Genomic DNA, 20474 nt, shown 5'->3' with positions numbered 1-20474 from the left:
AGAGATACGCTAATATAAAGGATATCACTTATCTATGAGTATGTACAAATACACTCAACTTGTTGTTGATTGGTCGCCGGTGAAGTATTATTAATTAATTAATTATTGATTGTAATGGCTTGGTATCGTTAGCTCACGTACATAAACAAACCTCCTCCAATCGAACTTGACCTCGGATCTATGACAAATGGTGATCAGCCAGTCAGTGACTCACAGTTGATAGCTTAGGAGTGTGACAGAGGCACCATGCCACTCAACGATAGACAACACGACATCATCATCATTATCGACAGACCCAGGAATAGACAACTCGAGTTGACCACACTGTTCGAACTTCATCATATGTGTCCAAACTACAATACCTGGAAGTCAACAACAGTTAGTACTGCAGTGTGTATAACCTTGAAGATCACACCAATTTGATATTATTATTATTATTCACATGTTATATACATACAGATAATATTTATTTAATGGATTCTTCTGTTTTAGTTTATTGTGAAATACACAATGCTAGAGCAGATACAATATGCTTCGATTGCAAGTTGTCAATATTTTCATTATGTTGTAATCGAAATCATAATGGACATAATTATGAACATATTACAAGTATTAAAGATAGTTTAACTATGTTGAATAATAATAATAATAACGGTGAAGATGGAAAAGATAATCAACCAACAACACCAACAACATTATTGTGTAGATCAAGATTGGACCATCTCTGGAAAGTCTTACAACAATGTGTTGTGACATATCAATCTTTACAAGATTCAAGTTCAGAGTTGGCTGGTCACTATGAACAATTGATAAAGGTGATAATGACTCAAGAGTACATGTTGAAGAAACCAATCAATAATCAGATTACACATATTCAATCAACTATAAATTATATTATCAATGAGATCAAGTATATCAACTTTATGATCAAAGGCGAGAGGCCATCAAGTACAAACTCAAACATCATCGGTGCCGACAATCAAGAAGACATCATCTTACAAACCATCCAATCTATCCAATCAAATACATCTGTTGATCAGTTCATCAATGATGCTTCAATATCCGAACCATCAAACAACTCCAATGCCGGACAACTCAGTGAACAAGAACTGTTGCTTATAATAGGTCAACAGATTCAGTTCATGGATCAAGTACAATATAATGATGAATATGTATCCTCTTGGCTCCGGGAATGTAAAGTCAACGTTGATGTGACCACACTAAATGGACTTCAGAAAAAGCTGGAGACTTGTTTCCAATTCGCCCCGCCAGCGATCAAAGAGCCCACCCCTGTCATACCAAGCACACCTTGTATAATGTCATTCAACGGCAAGGAATGTTCCTTCTTGGCACTGACTGGGGACAATGAGTATGAATGGACTTCTTTCAAGGACGTATTTAAACGTCCTCAACTCAAGTACGTCACATCCTCTGCTTGCTACGCTCGTGGCTATGTATATTTGTTTGGTGGAAAGGATGCTCCAACAAGTTTCACTCGCTACTCCTTGGCTGATCAACAATGTCATCAATCGGAAATCGTTGGAGTCAGTGGAGGATCACAAGCTTCTACATGTTATGATGGCGATAAGAATATATTTATTGTTGGTGGATATCATGATGGAAAAACCTTGGACCGCATTGATTGCTTCAACCTAGATACTCAACTGTTTATCAATGTTGGACGACTACCACAAGGTCGTTACACACCATTCACATGCTTCCATAACAATATCATTTATATTGTTGGAGGATGTAGTGATGGGATGAGGTATCCACGGGTCACTCTCAAGTTCAATGTTCAGACTAAAGAGATCGAAGAGATGGAGTGGATACCAGTCCGTGAATATTCTACAGTCTGTTTCGATGGAGTTGATAACTTATACATTCTCTCAGATAATGATCAATTCGTAAGATATACATTGACAACTCAGACCAAGACCAACCTGACAAATTGTCCAGACTATTATCTTCCTTATTCTCAACTTGTATACCATCCAACCATTGGCATCATTCGCATTGGTGGCCGCGAAAGGAACTATCTTTATACTCCACTAGATGATAGTTGGATACAATTAGATGACAATGACAAAGTTGATCAACGTGCATGGTTTGGTGCATGTTTGATTGATTGATTATAATTAAAATATAGTTTATAAAAGTTGGAAGATGGCAGAAACAAGAATAAGTATAGTGATCAAACTTGGTATCAAACGGTTGGAGTTGGAAGGACCACCTGTTGTCGTCGTTGTTGTTGTTGTCGTTGGAGTGGATGTTGTTGTGGTGGTAGTTGATTCGGTATGATTGATTTGGTATATCTTAAAGTTGTCATGATAGATGACTCTTGTATTGGATGGGTCGCCGACATTGGGTTGGGCATCCGGGAGATATAATCCCCATTTGGTGTATCCAGTTGAGATGTTGGCCTCTGGATTCCATGTCTTTGTTTTGTCCTGATACCAGTTCCAAGAGTAGTCAGTGTCTCCGGGCAGCATGGCCGAGACATTGAGGTAGCCAGTCTGGTCATCAGCCCAAAGACAGTCGACTCTGAGGCTGATCCACTTGTCGACAATTGGGCGGTAGTCTGGTACAATGACCTTGGTGATGTTGAGCTGTCGCACTCTGAAGCTGATAGAGTTGTTGAATGCGATGAACAGCCATGCTGGATAGCCACCGCCACTGAGCTTGGACTGGAAGATGGCACTGACATACGGACCCTCGATCCAGTTGTGCAGTCTGAGTGAGATTTCGTAACGACGTTCGTCGCCCGGCTGGTATAAGCCTGCGTTTCTGATATTGTTTGTTGAGCTCTCACTCCTCCAGTTGTTGTTTGAGAAGTAACCGCTGTTGCCAACCTCAACCTTGTGTGCGATGGCATACTTTGAACCATTGAAGCCTGGTGTCACAAGAGTGGCTGCGTCTGAAGCGTTTGCATTTGTCCATTGGAGGTTGGTAACATTCGAGTCCAATGTGCCACTCTCATAGTCAACAGACATCAACAGAGTATAAGTGGTCAACTTCTCTGACTTGGTCACTGACACCAAGCACAAAGATAAAATCAGCAACAGCTGCAATGTTATTGATATGTATCTAAACATGTTGTTTGTATGAACGTTATATATATACATATGTTTGTTACAAAGTCAGTATAACTTTGATGTGAATGTGATGTTGATATCTATTTATATATATGTACAATGGTACCTGTTTAGATTGGCACGTTAAAGCAAGTTATCGAATACCAGACTATCTTGTACAATGATGCCATCCCTGTTTAATCGTGTGATTGATCTCGGTCCAACCACTTCGTCTGATTTTTATGATGTCGCGACATGAGGAAAGACCCAAATTTACAGCAGAAGGCAAGTGATCGGTTCCCTGGTCACACACTCTCCCACTAATGTATCAATCAATTAATTAATAACTAATATATATGTCCCAGTATCCGATCTAGCTAGATCGATTTTAATAAACAATCAAACTTTCATACCTTGATTTGTGATTACTTGTTGCCATTTATTTTGGATTGCTACTTTGTCCAAAGGCTACAAATTTAAAGCCAGGATGGATGCACTGAATGAAGATCAGACACGTGAGCCAACAATTTACACTCAAGAACCGTGCCCGGACCGATTAAACAATGAACATTCACAATGATTTTCTTTAGCTATAAATTTATTATTACCAAATTTGGGAGATTCCTTCTTTGCTTTGATGACAATTACTAGTTTTTTTTTTAAAGTATGATGTCCTTTCAAATAAATAAATTGTCCCATTGAACTGGAATTAACATATTCAATGTCTTTCTCTAGTTCTTCCACAAAAGCGCCAAAATTTTTAATAGTCTCCTTTCTCATGACTATTTTGTTGATCATCTTGTTTAGGGACAATACCCATGGTCAACGTACCAAGTCTTAATTCTAACTTAGAGTGATATTCATTCTGATAGGATAATAAAGTTCTTCTAGTATTCATATATACAATTGCAGGAGAATGTGATCACAATAGGAAATGGCAATGAATGTAATAACAATAAGAATTATTATCTTAAATATCATTTGTTATATAAAATATATTTCAATTGAATGACCAAATGGATATTGGATCTGACTTTTAAATCAATAGCAAAGTTTGAGGATTTAATTGATCATTTACTAAAACTAGTTATTGTTGTAAATAAAGCACACACCTTTGAGGATGTATACATACTTGTGTATCAGATATATTTACGGAGAGTTAATATAATTTATTCTTTAATATAATAATAACCTTCACAGTTAAGTGCTAGGTTGTAGAAGGTACAACTTGGCTCATCAACAATGTATTCAATTTGTAATAAAATGGCGACAAGAATATACATTGTTTCTGGATATATCTCAATGGACAATCAATGGACCGCATTGATCGTTTCAACGAGGATACTCTACAGTTTATCAATGTTGGACGTCTACCACAAGGACGTTATACACCATTCATGATCATCAAAGTGGTGTGGTGCATGTTTGGTTGATTGATTGATTATAATTAATAATATATTTAGTTTATTAAAGTGCGAAGATGGCGGCAACAAGAATAAGTATAGTGACCAAACTCGGTATCAATTGGTTGGAGTTGGAAGGACCACCTGTTGTTGTGGAGGTAGTTGATTCGGTATGATTGATTTGGTATATCTTAAGGTTGTCATGATAGATGACTCTTGTATTTGAAGGGTCACCGACATTGGGTTGAGCATCCGGGAGATATAATCCCCATTTGGTGTAACCAGTTGAGATGTTGGCATCTTGACTCCATGTCTGTATTTTGTCCTGATACCAGTTCCAAGAGTAGTCAGTGTCTCCGGGCAGCATGGCCGAGACATTGAGGTAGCCAGTCTGGTCATCAGCCCAAAGACAGTCGACTCTGAGGCTGATCCATTTGTCGACAATTGGGCGGTAGTCTGAGACGATGAACTTGGTGATGTTGTGCTGTCGCTCTCTGAATCTAATAGAGTTGTTGAATACAACGAAAAACCATGCCGGATAGTCGCCACTGAGCTTGGACTGGTAGATTATGCTGACGTATGGCCCCTCGATCCAGTTGTGCAGTTTGAATGAGATCTCGTAACGACGTTCGTCGCCCGGCTTGTATGTGCCTGCATTTCTGATATCGATTGTTGAGCTCTCACTCCTATATTTGTCGTTGGAGAAGTAGCCGCTGTTGCCAACCTCAACCTTGTGTGCGATGGCATAATTTGAGCCATTGAAGCCTGGTGTCACAAGAGTGGCTGCATCAGAAGCATTTGCATTTGTCCATTGGAGATTGGTAACATTCGAGTCCAACGTGCCACTCTCATAGTCAACAGACATCAACAGAGTATAAGTGGTCAACTTCTCTGACTCGGTCACTGACATCAAGCACAAAGATACAATCAGCAATGTGATTGATATGTATTTAAACATGTTGTTTATAAGTATAAGTATATATGTTTGTTACAAAGTCAGTATAACTTTGATGTGAATGTGATGTTGATATCTATTTATATATATGTACAATGGTACCTGTTTAGATTGGCACGTTAAAGCAAGTTATCGAATACCAGACTATCTTGTACAATGATGCCATCTTTGTTAATCTTGTGGTTGGTTCGGTCCACTTCGGTCTGATTTTTGTGATGGCGCCACTTGCGGAATGAGATCAGTCTACTTCCACTTTGATAATAGTAGACGGGTTGATTGAATGAGTGAAGTACATTAAATATATTTATTAATTATTATTAGAACATGATTTGTACCAACAATAACAACATGGCAAGAATAATGATTGATGGAGTGAGTTGAGTTCCAGAACTTGGACCAGTGGTAGTGGTAGTTGTGGTTGTCAATGGAGGTGGTGGCTGGGATGGTGGGACATATAAGATTGGCACATTTCCTGGCAATGGTGCCTCCTTGACGTCTCTGCCTGGATCCATGAACATTAGACGTGGCGCCAGATTGCTTGTAGTGGATTGGATAGAATATTCGTTCACTCCATCTGGTCCCCTCAAACAAAGGTACAACTCCTTCTGACCGGCAGCAGTAGCGTTCACTACCAGCTGAGTGATGTTGATTGAACGGTAGCCGGGCTTACCGTCCAAGTAGATGGCTCCACTCCTCGACTTGTACAGACAGGTTGGGTTGTCGCTGTTAAAGACGTCGGCGGTAGTGGTGTACGAGTTGACAAAGGTGGCCGAGGCGTTCTCATTGTTGTTCTGGCTGTACACCTGGAGGCCGACAAACGACCAGCTGGTGGTCTTGCTGCGCTCGGGGATGGTCAGCTTGATGAACATCGCACTGCTGTTGGTCACCTTGAGGATGTCGCCTGTGACCTTCTTGGCACCAAGGGTGGACGTGTATGTGGTGTCAACGGGACCATACACACGAGGGAGATCATTGCCGCACAGCACATTGCCATTCAAACATTCATCAGTCATGAACTTCATCGACTCCTCGTGCCAGCCATTGAAGAAGTCGCCGTGCGCCGAGAAGAGGTCGGCCCATGGGTAGGACCAGGTGCCGTTGGCGTCCATAGTAGGGTTGAGCGACAGCTGGGCATCGCTCAGGTCGGTCTCGTTGAAGTAGTAGGCGATGTGCATGTTGAGACGCGCGATGCGGTGGGGGTACTCGGGTGGACACTTGCCCTCGACGTCGGGGTCCTCGTACACGGCGTTCTTGTACGTGAAGTTGGGTCTGATGGTGAAGCCGTCCCAGCAGTTGGGGAACACGAGGTTGATGTTCATCTGTGAGAAAGTCTGATTGACCGAGTGCAGGCAGGTCTTGAGGGGAACACGCGACCAGGTTGACGAGGAGCAGGCGTAAGAGACGCCGCGCGAGGGACCGGTGGTCGAGTTGGATTTCGGGCTTCCAGCGATCAGTTGTAGACCCTTGGGCATGTTGGTCACGGGGAACTCGGCCGAGTTGTTGGCCTGGTAGTAGATCTTGGCGTAGCTTGGACGGATAAGGTAGCCCTTGATCTTTAGCGAGGGGAACCAATATGAGCTGGAGTCTGTATTCACATCACATGATGTCTCGTCCTTTGCAAAGATGGAGTCTATCGTTGAGAATCCATTGGCTGCAGTATTGCCGATAAAGTCGTGGAACATTGATCGACCAGTTGATCCTGGAAACAGTATAGGGTCATCTGGCAACGAATGTGAGTACTGACATTCAGCATGTGCTTGTTGTGCTTGTAAGCTCGTGCTCAACAATGTAATAATAATAATACAAATACAAAAAATAAATGATAAAGTTGTTGTGGTCCTCATCTTTTGATCGATGTGATTGTGTGTATGTGTGTGTGTGTAATTGATTGAGTGTATGTTTATCTGTTTGATTGTAATGGTATTGGTCCTTGGGATGTCACTTGGTCCATCCCGACGATGACCATGGTCAACGACCTAAACAACAAGAACCCCGCGATCATGGTATCCATGATGTTTGCGCCATCGATGAATGGGCAATGGCTCATGTGTCACATCCACACAATCAGGCTTGAAGACCACGACTTTCGTATTTCTAACCCACACTCCAAAAGCCATCAAACAGAACAGTTTCTACTTTTTATCCATCAACAATTAAAAATCTGTCATTCAATCGATCAAACACACACAAACATCGTTTTGGTGTTGCAATCAGAGTTACTCAACTTCCATTTATGGCCATCATCTTCATACTTTGATACCAAGATAACATAATATCCGATGATATACCATGATGGATTACAGTTACAATCGAATAATTCCAGAATCTTTGCCACGGGTCAACTTCTTCATCTTATGTGACATTACATCTAATAGTCTTCGACCATGCAGGTGATGTATGATCACTTTGGCAACGACAGCAGCGATTATCACTGTACCAACAACAGAGGCAACGACAGCAACTGGTATCTTCCATCGATTCTCCAATGCTGCAGCTTGTTCAGGTGTCATACAGGACAATGGCGAGATGGGATCAGACTGAACCAGTATCGAGAAGTCAGGATCAACAACACATTGTTGTAGACAATGTGGTAGGTTGATACCAATGAGTGTGCCGCCATCGTTGGTCGAGTTGATCACTTCGTTACGCGATAGTGCTGCACGGCCATCTGACAAGGCGTAGGGCAGGAAGCGACCGTACAGCTCGAGGCCATTGGGTGTGATTACCTTGAAGTATTGTACGTTGCGATAGGGGTCTGTTGACACTACATTGTGCGTGCCACATGGACTGGTATCATTGTCCAATGATCCATTCCTGTACAGCACCACTCGCAATGTATGCAAGTTGGATTGGAATGGCCAGTTGTTGATGTTGATCGTCATCTTGAGTGAGTTGGGGGTACATGTAATGTTCTGTCCAGCAAAGACCAGTGTCCTCTCTTGACTAGACTCCTCGAGTTTGATGGTGACATTCAATGGTGTCGGGTCTTCGTCATCAATGTTTTTGGGGATGTTGTCCAGTATGTATGTATTGGTGTTGATCGTACCTGTTGATGAAGATGATGATATCCATTGAGTGGTGGGCAGCGTATATCTGATCTCACCCATAAGGTCAAGCTCTTCAATTGCCAATATGTTGACTTGGAATCCTGTACCATTGGAAGTGATCACAGTTGTAGGATTTGTTGGCGAGGGTATCACGTCAACTTCCGATCTGATCTGTGATTCACAATAGTATCCACTAAATCCAGTATTACATTGACACTTTCCAGCTACACATGCACCATTTCCATTACAACTTGATTGATTTCCACAATCATTTCCTTCAACAGATGGGACTATTCAATAAATTGTTAACAAATGTTTGATTGATCGGTACCTGAGTATACTTACATATTGCAAGAGTAGAGTTGGAGATGAATGGTTCAGAGTTGATAATGATTGATAAATTGGCATAACCAATGATCATTGAGTTGAATGAACAGTTGACTGATACCTTGGTCATGTCAATCAATGTTACATTACAACCAAACATGTTGATGGTCACCGATGACTTGGCAATAAAGTTACCAAAGTATCCAAAGAATGTTACATTCTGGCTTGCATCAGTTGTCTTTGTGAATGATGATATCGATGGATACACTACAAACATGATTGAGTTAGTTAAAGAATGAATGATTGAGAGAGTGAGGACTACTTACTTGATAGTCTTAACTTATTGTTTGGTATGATTCTAAGTGGATTCTTGATGTCAAAGAATGAGATCAATGATGTGAAGTTCTTGAATGATGCATTGACATAGCATGTCAATATAGTGTCTGTCACCGTAGCATTGATCCATACATTATTCACCAAAACAGAGTATTGGTACTCTGATGAAGTATTGAATGTACCCTTCAAACTTATAATCCATTGATCAAAGTGTTTCTCAACTAATCCATCATCAATAATTGTTGCTATATTGGATATCATACGATTAGTCAAAGAATGAGTTTGTCAGTTAGATCACACTTACGATCAGTGTTCCAGGATATAGTCCTTGATATTCCAGATGCTGTTGAGAATACAAGATTGGTGGATCCAGTCCAAGTACCTGGCTTGAACCTAAACAGTTCATTGGCCACCACACCAACAAGTCTTGGATCTGAATCACCATTCACAGCCCATCCAAGATTCTTTCCACTGATGTAGAATTCAATCTCATCAGCTGTCATCACATATGTTACATTATTGATCACTGCCAATGCATCTAATATATTCATTGTTTGATGTTAGTATGAATGAATGATAGTGGATAAGTATTGTAAGGTAACTTACTGCAGTCTACTACTGGCTTTACAATTGTTGGTGGGAATGCAGATTGAACACTAGGCCATGAACAGAAGAAGCAACTTGGTATGTTTGAGGCAGTGAGGGCGGTGCCTAAAAAGTTAAACTGACCAAGACTGACTGAACAATAGTATGGATCAATATCACTGGCAAACAATGGATTGTTTGCAACTGATATATATGTCAACTTGCTATACACAGGCAATGGTCCAACCAAGTTATTGTCTGGAACATATCTAAATGATTATATTAGTAATGTTAATATTATTATTATTATTTATAAATAATATACATACAAAGTTACTTCATCACCTTGTGGATCGGTAGATATTAGTGAGTTTACTGGTGGGAATTGGGTCAGATTAGAGTAGGTTATGAACCTATATTTAACAGAGTTGATTAATTTATATGGACTCATATATTGATTGATTGATTGATTCAATAATTGAATGACATACAGTGATTTCAATTGATTGACTTGAACTCTGGTGCTGACTGTGTTCAATGTTCTATTATTATTTAGTTGATTTCCAGTAAGTATGATATCTTCCAATATGTGTTTGATACGTGTACTTACACTCCTACCAGCTTCTTGAATCCTGTCAGATCAGTTGGAGTCAGTTCAACTCGTGTTAGGTCACTAATGAACAATAAAACTTGGGTTAAGTATCTACTAGTCGATTAGTTAATTGATTTGTTACATACATTGACAACAAAGATGATCCATTTTGGATATTGACAATTATTGTGTTGGAAGTTGAAGAGCATTTGCTATTATATAAAATTAATAGAGTGTAGATAAATATAGTGATAGAGAAATAAGAATACATTACAGTCTGGTTAACTTTGAATGATTAATCAATAAACTACCATCAACACGATATGCCAATTCCAATCTTTTCAAAGCTGGAGTATTACTCTCTATGATGGATAAGTTGAAATTAGTTTGAGATGATGGTAGTTTCATAATACTGGTACAATAATGGTTAGTATCAATAGGATGTTCAGACATTGCTTTGTACTTACAGTGTTGAAACATTCTCATAAGTTGACATGGAATTAAAATGAATCTGTGCAGTTGGACTTGAGTATTGGATCGTGGTTATATCAATGTAGCCAACACGTTTGAAAATGCTCTCTGGAATATCTCTATCAACTGATAGACTCTGAAGACCACTGAGATGGTAAGTGTGTTAGTATCGTGATTGATTATTTGAATGAATCAATATGATACTTACAAGGTACTGAGTGGAATGTACTTTGGAAAATCAGATGGTATCTGTAATGATAAGTTACTCGACCCATAGATACTAATATCCTTTAGATTACTATTGATTGGAATATCCAACATTGAGAGTAAGCTGGCTGTTGTATTCTGTACGCCAACCTTCATATCAGTGGTCATCCAAAAGTATTGAAGGTTGGGCAAAGAGAGCTGATTAATATAGCCATCTGGCATCCCATTATATGGAACAGGTGTCCTGACAGAGGCAGAACTAAAAAATTGATTGATTGATTAATAATTGGTAAATCTTTTTTGATTCATCCAAGATAACATACATTCCAAGGACTGTTTGTTGATTGTTTGGAGTAGTGGTACAATTGAGTTGAGTAGTACCATTGACGATATCATGGCATGTGATAGCAGTCATATTCCAACTAAAACTATATTGTTGGGCGAGCCATCTAATTGAGTTCACTTGAAGGTGTAAGAATTGAGTATTAATTATATATTTCTCCAACTTGGTATTTATGTATTCATTCAAACATACATTCACTAACAGGTAGCTGAGGTTGAGCTTTGGTAGTCGTAGTGATAACAGTGACTATCAGTAATAAGAAGACTATCCATGAATTCATTCTTGATCCATGGACTTTATGTAATAACATTTTATAAGTAATAATATGTTTGAATGATAGATTGAATGAATGAAAGATTTAATGGTTGATTGATTGAATGATCAAGAGGTGGTGTCATTCCATGTGATTGATCAGAGTGTCGTTTCAACACAAACAATAAAATCGATAAAAATTGGACTCGGAGTGATCGTTGGGTCCACAGCGAGGCAACTTCATCTTTGAAGTCGGACTTTCATACCCCTGATCCACAAAAAGATAGATATTTTCTCATTCAAGCGATCATAAATATTATCGTAACGTCATTCTCAAGTTCATTAAATGTTCTATTCAAAATTAAAAATAATATTATTATTATTATATTTAATCTTATTATTTTTATCTTAGAAACAAATTAATTAAATCTATTCCTTAGATCTACAACTATTATAAGGAGGATCATCTTCTCTCAAAGTTTTATTCATCCTAAAATACAATTTCATTTACTAAAAGAATATTTATTTGTACTTTTTATTAAATTATAAACATTTTAATCATATACAATCAATGTTATTCAATAACTTCGGCTCCCCAAAAACATTTGAAGAGATAATTGAGGAGGTGACCAACGTGACTGTTGTACCAACTAATGTTAAAGACTTGATAATCGTTACCAAAAGATCACTTCAAGAATTAAAGAATGAGAGAGAATATCTTCTGCTGAAGATCAAGAACTTAGAGTTGGAGAAAAAGAATAATGAATTGAATTATATCTTAGAGAACGAATATATCAAAAAGAACAATGATTTGGAGTCTGACATCTATTTAGGTTAATATCTACCTTCTATTTTCCTCTATCAACCAACAGGCTCAACTAAATACCCAAGGTTTCCAAAATCCACGTCATTATTGATCAATAAATCCTTACTTTGGTAAGTTCCAAAGTAAATACCAGTTTTGTTATTCAATATTCTTCATCTTAAACACATGAATGATATCTCGACCATTCAGCATACGTCTTGCTACAATGATGATGGCCGTGAGTATGATTACTGATCCTACTACAACGGTAACAACAATCACTGGTATCTTCCATCGATTGGTATTGTCTCGGCCACATTTACCATCTTCGCCACTCTGATCCACTAGCACAGAGAAGTCAGGATCAATCACACAACTCTGGCTACAATGTGGCAAGTTGATACCAAATAGTGTTGCACCGTCAGTCATGTTGATGATCTCATTTCGTGAGAATGCTGGTCTGCCATCGGACAATGCATAGGGCAGGAATCGACCAAACAGTTCCACACCATTGCTGATCACTCTGAGGTATTGTATGTTGTTGAGCGAGTCCATTCCAATGAAGCTGCCTGTGCCCTCGCATTGATTGGTGATGTTGTTCAGTGAGCCATTATTGTGAARGCACCACGCGCAATGTGTTCAAGTTGGACTTGAACGTCCATCCATCAACATTGATCGTCATCTTCAAAGAGTTGGGCGGGTATGTGACGACCTGTCCAGCAAACTCAACTGTGCGTGTCGCTGTCGCAACGTCCAATCGCACCATCACACTCAGGCTATCCTGGTTGAGTGATGCTGTGGGCGCACCAAGTGTGTATGAGTATGATGTTGCGTTGTCCGATGGGGATGAGTTATAGGTCCAGTTGGAGGTCAACAACTCGGCAATGATGTTGCGATTTGAGTCCATCTCTTGAATTGCAATGATGTTGAATTGGAATGCTGATCCATTTGCTTGTATGATGGTCGATGGGCTAGTGGTGTTGGGCAAGATCACCACACCAGGGTTGAGCTTGGACTCACAATAATATCCACCAAAGCCAACATAGCATTGACAGCGGCCTGTTGTACAGACTCCATTGCCACCGCATAGTGGTATGGTCTGGCCACAGTCATCCTTGCTATCAACGCCATATATAACCAATGTATCATTGGAGAAGTAAGGTTGTGCATTGACTGTGATTGCCAGGTCTGCGTAGCCAGGCTTTAGGTTGGCTGGCATGTTACAACTGATTGCACCAGAGTCGAATGAACTACTAGCTGTTCCTTGACAACTTATACCATTGATCGATACCTTGTAGTCTTGACTGATATTGCTGCCAAAGTATCCAAAGAATGAGACCTGTCCACCATTCACTGTCAACCTTGTTGTTGATGAAACACTTGGATATTCTATGGGTCATCAATTGATTGAGTGAGTGATATGATTATGTTTGATTGAAAGAGTGACCAGGACATGGATACATACCACGTAGAACTAAAGTTGTGTTCAATCTTCGAAAGTTGTTGGATACAAAGACAATACTCGTTGGCCCAAATGTAATCTTCTTCGAGTCAAAAGCCTGTGATAACTCAGTAGATGATATATTGGGAGCGCTTGAAAAGTTTGGAGTTACTACTGTATAGGTGAAGTTGGTATCGAAGTCACCTTGTATCCTAATCACCCATTGATTGTAATACTTCTCAACATAGGCACTCCTGAGTAATGTGACTGTCATCATCATCATCATACTCTCAATGTTAGTTTATGTTGGGCCAGATGTTTGTTTCCTGGATTGTTTGATACATACTGTCAGTGTCCCATGTGATTACTCTTGAGATATTATACAACTTGGAGAATGTTAAGTTGGCCGAGCCAGACGCATTCTTGACAGAGTAGCTATTGTATACATGTGTTAGTTGATTGAATGATTGATTAATTGATTGATTGATTGATTACATACTAATACAATTCGTTTGGTTCAAGACACGTTACATCTGGATATGTGTCACAGTAACCTAGGTTCTGGCCTCTGATTGTAATTCCTCCCATTCCAGTCTCTTGAGTCAACAAATATTTGGTTTGGAACAAAGTGGAATCTATGACAGTCGACAGGTGGATCAGTTATTAATTGAATGATTGATTGATTGAATTATTGATACTTACTGCAAGTGAAATTAGTTGGTACAGTGACTGATGGAGGGAAGAAGGAGTTGACATCTTTCCAGAAACAGTAGAAACAGTCTGGCACTTGAGTGAGTGATGTGTAGGTAAAGTAGAATCTACCCTTGTGTACGCGACAGTATGATTGTGGGATGGGTCCAGCAAACATTAGGTTGTTCTGCATATTGAACTGTTGAAGTGGCTTGCCTGAATTGTAGTCTGGTAGAGGTCCTACTATATCATTTTGGAATAATAACATTGTTCCTTGGTATAGAGGGTCGATGGTTGTTGCTGGAGGGAATCTTGTCAAGTTGGAAGTAGTGTATGTCCTAAATTCTTACAGATTAGTTAAATAATCCATGGAAGTGGACCGACGATCAATCATTCATCCTCTCAACTATTACATACATTGCTCTCAATCCTTTAAACTCCAACATTGGTACTACATCAGATAGGTCTCTATAATGAACGATCGTGGGTGAGTGAATGAGTAAGAGTGATGGAGGAGTGATTCAATAATTGTTACTTACACTGTATACAATTTGATGGATGTAAGATCGGTTGGAAATACCTGGATACTTGTCAGGGTCCTACATTAATTAAAATATTAATATTTCTCTCTCTCTTTGACACGAAAAGATGTATTAATAACTTACATTGTAGTCAAACTAGTTGTATTGAATATATTCATATAACTCCTGTTACCAGTGGTCAGTGTACCATTCCTTACATACAAACTATATATTGATTGATTGATTTATGAAATGATTGAGTGAGTGAGTGAGTTGGCTGGAGAGATCTAAATAACAATCCAACTTACATTGTACGTAACCTAGAATGACTCCTAATATCTAAACTATATTGTTGATCAGATGTGATTGATCTATGGTTGATTGATTGTGTCAGTTTGATTGGTGATGGAGGGTCCTGTGTAATGATCATAAACATACAATGCGGTCAACACTGGGAAGTTGTCCATGGTGACATTGAGTGTGAGGAGTTGAGATTGTGTCCTTGGATAATATAACCATCTAGATGCACAAATGGAGGGATAATGTTAATATATGTGTATTCTTGCACGGATGAATTGATGACAAGTAATCATACAAGTTCGTTAGGTATGGATATGTTGCCAGAGTGTTCAGATTGATCTTGCCCTGTGATGACTTGAACTGGCACCTATTCACAGTGAAGTCTCGCAAGTTGGAGATAGTGTGCTGAGGTATATCTCCCTCAATACTTATGCCCTTGAAATCACTGATTGATTGGTTGTTAGTATGTCATCAATAAATGGATGGTTGAGACATTTACATTGTACGAAGAGGTATGAACGTAGGGTATTCGGTTGGAAAGCTGACACTGATCATTAGGTTATTATACAATCTGATAAATGTTAGTTGGACATTGTTGGCATTGTCCAGCTTGGTCATCAGATTGATTGTAGGATCATTGATGAATGAGACTGCGAAGTCTGGAAGATAGGAGAATGTATTGAGGTTGGGAAAGTACAATGTGGCATTGGGATTGGGTGTTCCACTTGCAACTGGATTATTCTCAACTGCATAACTATTGTGACGCGTAAGTGAGTAAGTGAGTAAGTATGTAATTATGTAAGTGAGGTAAGTAGCCCTGGCACTTTGACATACATTGTTAAGACAGTCTGTTCATTGTTTACTGTTTTACATGTGATCTGACTGGTTATGCCTTGACATGTTGTCGCCGTCATATTCCATCTAAGTCCTAATTGCTGAGCGATAAACATTAATGATTGACCTATATCATTGATTGATTGATTGATTGATTGGTTAATACAACGCGACTGGCATTGTGTTGCAGTCCCTGTCAACAACAGATACTTACGCTCATTAATGTTTAGTGTTTGTGCTTGTACCTGTGATGATGTTATTGCGATAGATAGTAGTACCAAACATATTGGTATCAATGTCTTTAGCATGCTGCTTGTCATCATTCTAATGTATTATATATATATATATTACTTGATTCTACTCGAGTAGTTGAATGTAAACATAACTGTAGTAGTAGCCAGTTGTTGAGTGGACATGTATGATGATGATGGTGATGATTCAATAGATATCTAGACTCTAGATAAAGATAGATTGATGTATTCGTCCTTCAACAACAACATCACAACAATATCCTAATCCAGCCAGGTCCTACCCCTACCTAGTTTACCCTTTGGCGATGCACCAAAGTATCTTTGCATTGATAACCTTACATTACCACCTTTACTTCTTTTAAAATCTAGATATTTGATTCAAATAAAGATCGGAAAGGATGTCTTTATATCTTATCTCTTAGAGAGATATTAATACTAGTATTAATGTTATTATATTTATGTTGTTTGTTATTATATGTTTGAACAAACACTAGTTACACATCGTTCGTTGGATCAATAAATGATCAAATTGAAATGAACTTCAACCTGTGCAATTCAGAATGAATGAGGTGATCTTGTGAGTGTACTTTGATTGATTGAATGAGATAGATAGTTATAATTCAACTACAATCAATAATAATAATAATGGTGAACATTACTATACCTTTATCAATATCATTTAGGAGACTATTGTTGGTCAATCAACAACAGAGATTGAATCGTGTAATATCATCATCGACATCGACATCATGTCTACAACATATCAAGTCAATAACAACAACAACAACATCATCACAACTGTTATGTAACAACTACAACAATAACAGAGTTATAAATAGTATAAGTAGTAGTGGCAGACATTCATATTCATCATCAACAAGTAATAATGAAGACAAGGATACATCGACAACAACAAAGAATCAACAACAGAACAAACAAGAGAAGGAGTCACAACAAGTGCCAAAGTACTTGGCAGTGTTTAGGAATGTGCCAGATGGATCGGTATCATTGACAAGCAGTGCCTCAGAGATGGCAGAGAACGGTGCAAAGTTGATGAACAGTCCAACTTACTTTGATCCTAACGTCGACAAGGCTGTGCCACGTCCTGTCATCAACTTGGTCTTCTTCCCTCTCAACAGTCCATTAATCATTCATCCCTTCTCTGCCCTGAACCGCGGGCCCTCCCTCTACGACTACGCCTATCAATACATCCCTGCACTATTCAATCGCTCCTTCCCAGATTGGATCGATATTGATGACTTCATGAAGCGTATGTCTATCCTGCGACTCATTCGCTCACTCATTAGATCAATCATACTTACCATCAATCAACTTTGATCAGACTCACTCTTGTCAATGTTCCGAGCATTCGACTATGCATACTGCAATGACATGCAGAAGATGAAGGAGATTACGACAGAGAATGGCATGTACTCAATGTTATGGGTACGCGATGTCTTCTACACTCACAAGATTATGGACTACCGTGTGGCATTCACCAAGTGCAGAACAGGTTTTATTGACAGCGAGGAAGACGATGGCATGTTAAAGGTCACCGTGCACTACTTGTTGAGCTTTGACCTCGATGTCAAGGTGTCAAAGAATGGCTCGTACCCAATCGCCAACGACGGTGAAAGTACTGAGAGGAACAGCTCGGGCGTTGCCAACATTTGCATGATCTGGACGACACCATTGCCCAAGTCAAAGAATGAGGATGACCTAGACTGGAAGATTGAATGGGTGTACCCTGCACCGACCGACATGTGAGCAGAAGACAACAACATCCATCCATCCATTCATACATCCAATCATAGTAGCGAACATTATAATAACATTTATTACAAGGATGTGGAGGACTATGGTAGTCCTCTTCATTGGACTTGACTTGAATCAGAGACAGCAGACTCCAATGATGACGGCGACGCGGACGCGGTGATGGTCGACGAGGAAGTGGTGTTAGTGGCGGTCGACGTTGAGGCACGTTGAGATGCACGCTTCATTTGAGATGACGAGCCTGATGATGATGATGTACGATCACGACTGATGCTGTTGCCAATCAGTGCGCGGAGTGCATTGAATCGTCTTGACTTGCGTAGACTGTAGAGGACAGAGGGCTCCAGGCCAAAGGCCAGGAAGCCAAAGAAGCCAACACTGCAAGTGCTGGCAATCTGAATCATCTTGAACTGGTAGTCGCCAATGCCCAACAGGCACCTACTCTCACCGTTCTGGGCAATACAATTCACCCAGTCAGCGATCTTACTATAATAATAGCTCTCCCTCGAGTCCGAGTAGAACTTGAACACTGTGACAAACACAAACGTGAATAGGATCCATATCATAATGAATACTTGTTTAGCCTGTCAATGTCCATGATGTTTGATTAATTGATTAAGAGATGATGGTGATGTTAGGGAGTGTTGACTTTGGCTTGCCAGGTGCCTGGCTGAGTGACTACATACATTGTACACTAGGACCTTGGCATCATTGAGTACTTGGTTCATGGCATGGATCTTGTAGATAAGGTATGCTAGGAATAATGTGATCATAGCCAAACATATCCAAAGTGGAATGTAGGTGAATAGGTACTGCCATACTCCAGAACCACTTAGGAAGCATCCTCTATTGACTGGTGATGAGACGTAGACTCGACCCATGAGTGGGATGGCAGCAAACAGGAATGCCAAAGTCCACAGACCAATTCTAACATACTTAAAGTATGTAAACTTCTTAAGTCTCATCGACAAGAAGAAGTCATAACAAATGGCTGTGTACCAAAATATAGTTGCATTGGCTCCAAACTGGAACAAGAATCCATTGATCGCACATATCGCATCAGATGTTACCTTGTACCTGTTATCAGAGCAGTACAAAGTGTTGCCCTTATTCTAAGATAAAGAGGATGTTGGTCAATAATGAGTGATTAAGGGTTGAAGTCGAGGATGGACACTTACTGTCATGAGATAGGACAACTCAAACATCATGGTGCCAATGGCGAATGAGAGAATGACTTCCATCTTGATTGATATCTTGTCTTGGATGACACCATAGATGAGAATGAGGAAGATGGAACAGATGAAGCTTATACTGGTCAACACTGTCTGTATGTAATACAATGAGTTATCAATTGACTTTGACCAAATGTAGAATGGACAAGGTATTGCACAGTTATCAGTCACTGTATAATACTTGCTCCTAGATCTTGAAGTCTCCTGATCAACATATATCAGTGGTGATCTACATAATTGTACACTATCTTAATTGATTGATTGATTGGAAGTTGGGGTGGAATAATCCCAGCGAGGGGTGGGAGTGTCAGTCATGTGATTGATGAGTGAGTAAAGGTGAATGGGTACATACTGTTGCTTGCTTTATACTCATTATTACATGCTATGGATACATTCTTGTCTTGACCAGCTTGGCTAGGTGTAAGGACATAGGTTGTTTCGTTGTTTGGGAATGATTCCAATCCATCACTAGTTGCATTACAACTAGTTGGGAACTTGTTAGAGTACTTTATACATATATTATAGGTACTATCTGTATAATATTGATTGATTGATTAATTGTCAGTGATTGAGTGGTGGAATAATTCCAATCATAGTGACACATACCACATAGTGATCGACATGGTAATGATGGGAATGCTATTTGCCTACTTGGTGTATTCACAATACTGCAAGGTCTATAGAACTATGATTGGATTGATTAATTGATTGAATGAGTGAGTGATTTAGTGAGTGCCTGGACTTAATTGGTAGAGTCATTATCATACATTGGTACAAAAGAACTGTAGACCAGCAATGGAACAGTTTAAATCTGTAAATACAAGCAGGTTGATATAGAATATTGCTTGTTCTGTTACTGATTGTTGTGTCTCTGTACTATTTAAATATATTAATGTGTTTGGTGGTATTGTTGTATTGCAAGGTGACATTGGATCGATCACCTCACATCTTCCATTGACATCGAATGATCCCATTGTCACTCCAACACCTAAAATGGTCAACAATAATAATATATATACTCCATTCATTGTTGTT

General features: G+C 39.3%; 7 protein-coding genes across 7 annotated transcripts; 1 reads left to right on the top strand and 6 right to left on the bottom strand.

Moving 5' to 3' along the window:
* Positions 1 to 2150: 2150 nt before the first annotated feature.
* Positions 2151 to 3095, bottom strand: SAMD00019534_025270 (hypothetical protein; the record flags this gene model as incomplete). The annotated part of the gene is made up of 1 exon (XM_012901825.1): positions 2151 to 3095. One exon carries the CDS (start codon positions 3093 to 3095, stop codon positions 2151 to 2153), a length of 945 nt encoding a protein of 314 aa, XP_012757279.1.
* A 1446-nt stretch (positions 3096 to 4541) lies between these two features.
* Positions 4542 to 5387, bottom strand: SAMD00019534_025260 (hypothetical protein; the record flags this gene model as incomplete). Its single annotated transcript, XM_012901824.1, has 1 exon — positions 4542 to 5387. One exon carries the CDS (start codon positions 5385 to 5387, stop codon positions 4542 to 4544), a length of 846 nt encoding a protein of 281 aa, XP_012757278.1.
* A 362-nt stretch (positions 5388 to 5749) lies between these two features.
* Positions 5750 to 7114, bottom strand: SAMD00019534_025250 (hypothetical protein; the record flags this gene model as incomplete). Its single annotated transcript, XM_012901823.1, has 1 exon — positions 5750 to 7114. The coding sequence occupies one exon, from the start codon at positions 7112 to 7114 to the stop codon at positions 5750 to 5752; it is 1365 nt and encodes a 454-aa protein (XP_012757277.1).
* A 621-nt stretch (positions 7115 to 7735) lies between these two features.
* On the bottom strand, positions 7736 to 11412 carry SAMD00019534_025240 (hypothetical protein; the record flags this gene model as incomplete). Its single annotated transcript, XM_012901822.1, has 12 exons — positions 7736 to 8769; positions 8825 to 9073; positions 9133 to 9363; positions 9447 to 9680; positions 9749 to 9996; positions 10057 to 10140; positions 10219 to 10269; positions 10338 to 10400; positions 10466 to 10531; positions 10787 to 10936; positions 10999 to 11256; positions 11321 to 11412. 12 exons carry the CDS (start codon positions 11410 to 11412, stop codon positions 7736 to 7738), a joined length of 2760 nt encoding a protein of 919 aa, XP_012757276.1.
* Positions 11413 to 12556: 1144 nt separating this feature from the next.
* Positions 12557 to 16503, bottom strand: SAMD00019534_025230 (hypothetical protein; the record flags this gene model as incomplete). The annotated part of the gene is made up of 15 exons (XM_012901821.1): positions 12557 to 12973; positions 13023 to 13786; positions 13863 to 14009; positions 14185 to 14273; positions 14338 to 14473; positions 14541 to 14866; positions 14946 to 14996; positions 15068 to 15127; positions 15194 to 15274; positions 15358 to 15420; positions 15488 to 15568; positions 15645 to 15794; positions 15849 to 16103; positions 16184 to 16310; positions 16398 to 16503. The coding sequence occupies 15 exons, from the start codon at positions 16501 to 16503 to the stop codon at positions 12557 to 12559; spliced, it is 2853 nt and encodes a 950-aa protein (XP_012757275.1).
* Positions 16504 to 17079: 576 nt separating this feature from the next.
* SAMD00019534_025220 (hypothetical protein) lies at positions 17080 to 18201 on the top strand (the record flags this gene model as incomplete). Its single annotated transcript, XM_012901820.1, has 2 exons — positions 17080 to 17704; positions 17777 to 18201. 2 exons carry the CDS (start codon positions 17080 to 17082, stop codon positions 18199 to 18201), a joined length of 1050 nt encoding a protein of 349 aa, XP_012757274.1.
* Positions 18202 to 18305: 104 nt separating this feature from the next.
* Positions 18306 to 20413, bottom strand: SAMD00019534_025210 (hypothetical protein; the record flags this gene model as incomplete). The annotated part of the gene is made up of 6 exons (XM_012901819.1): positions 18306 to 18791; positions 18894 to 19319; positions 19386 to 19687; positions 19792 to 19971; positions 20046 to 20124; positions 20207 to 20413. The coding sequence occupies 6 exons, from the start codon at positions 20411 to 20413 to the stop codon at positions 18306 to 18308; spliced, it is 1680 nt and encodes a 559-aa protein (XP_012757273.1).
* Between the last annotated feature and the right edge of the window lie 61 nt (positions 20414 to 20474).

The sequence above is a fragment of the Acytostelium subglobosum genome (genome assembly GCF_000787575.1).
Source record: "Acytostelium subglobosum LB1 DNA, scaffold: scaffold4, whole genome shotgun sequence".
NCBI classification, from domain to species: Eukaryota; Evosea; class Eumycetozoa; order Acytosteliales; family Acytosteliaceae; genus Acytostelium; species Acytostelium subglobosum.
The sequence above is the reverse complement of the archived record's forward strand: the minus strand, read 5'-3'. Positions and strand labels throughout refer to the sequence as shown.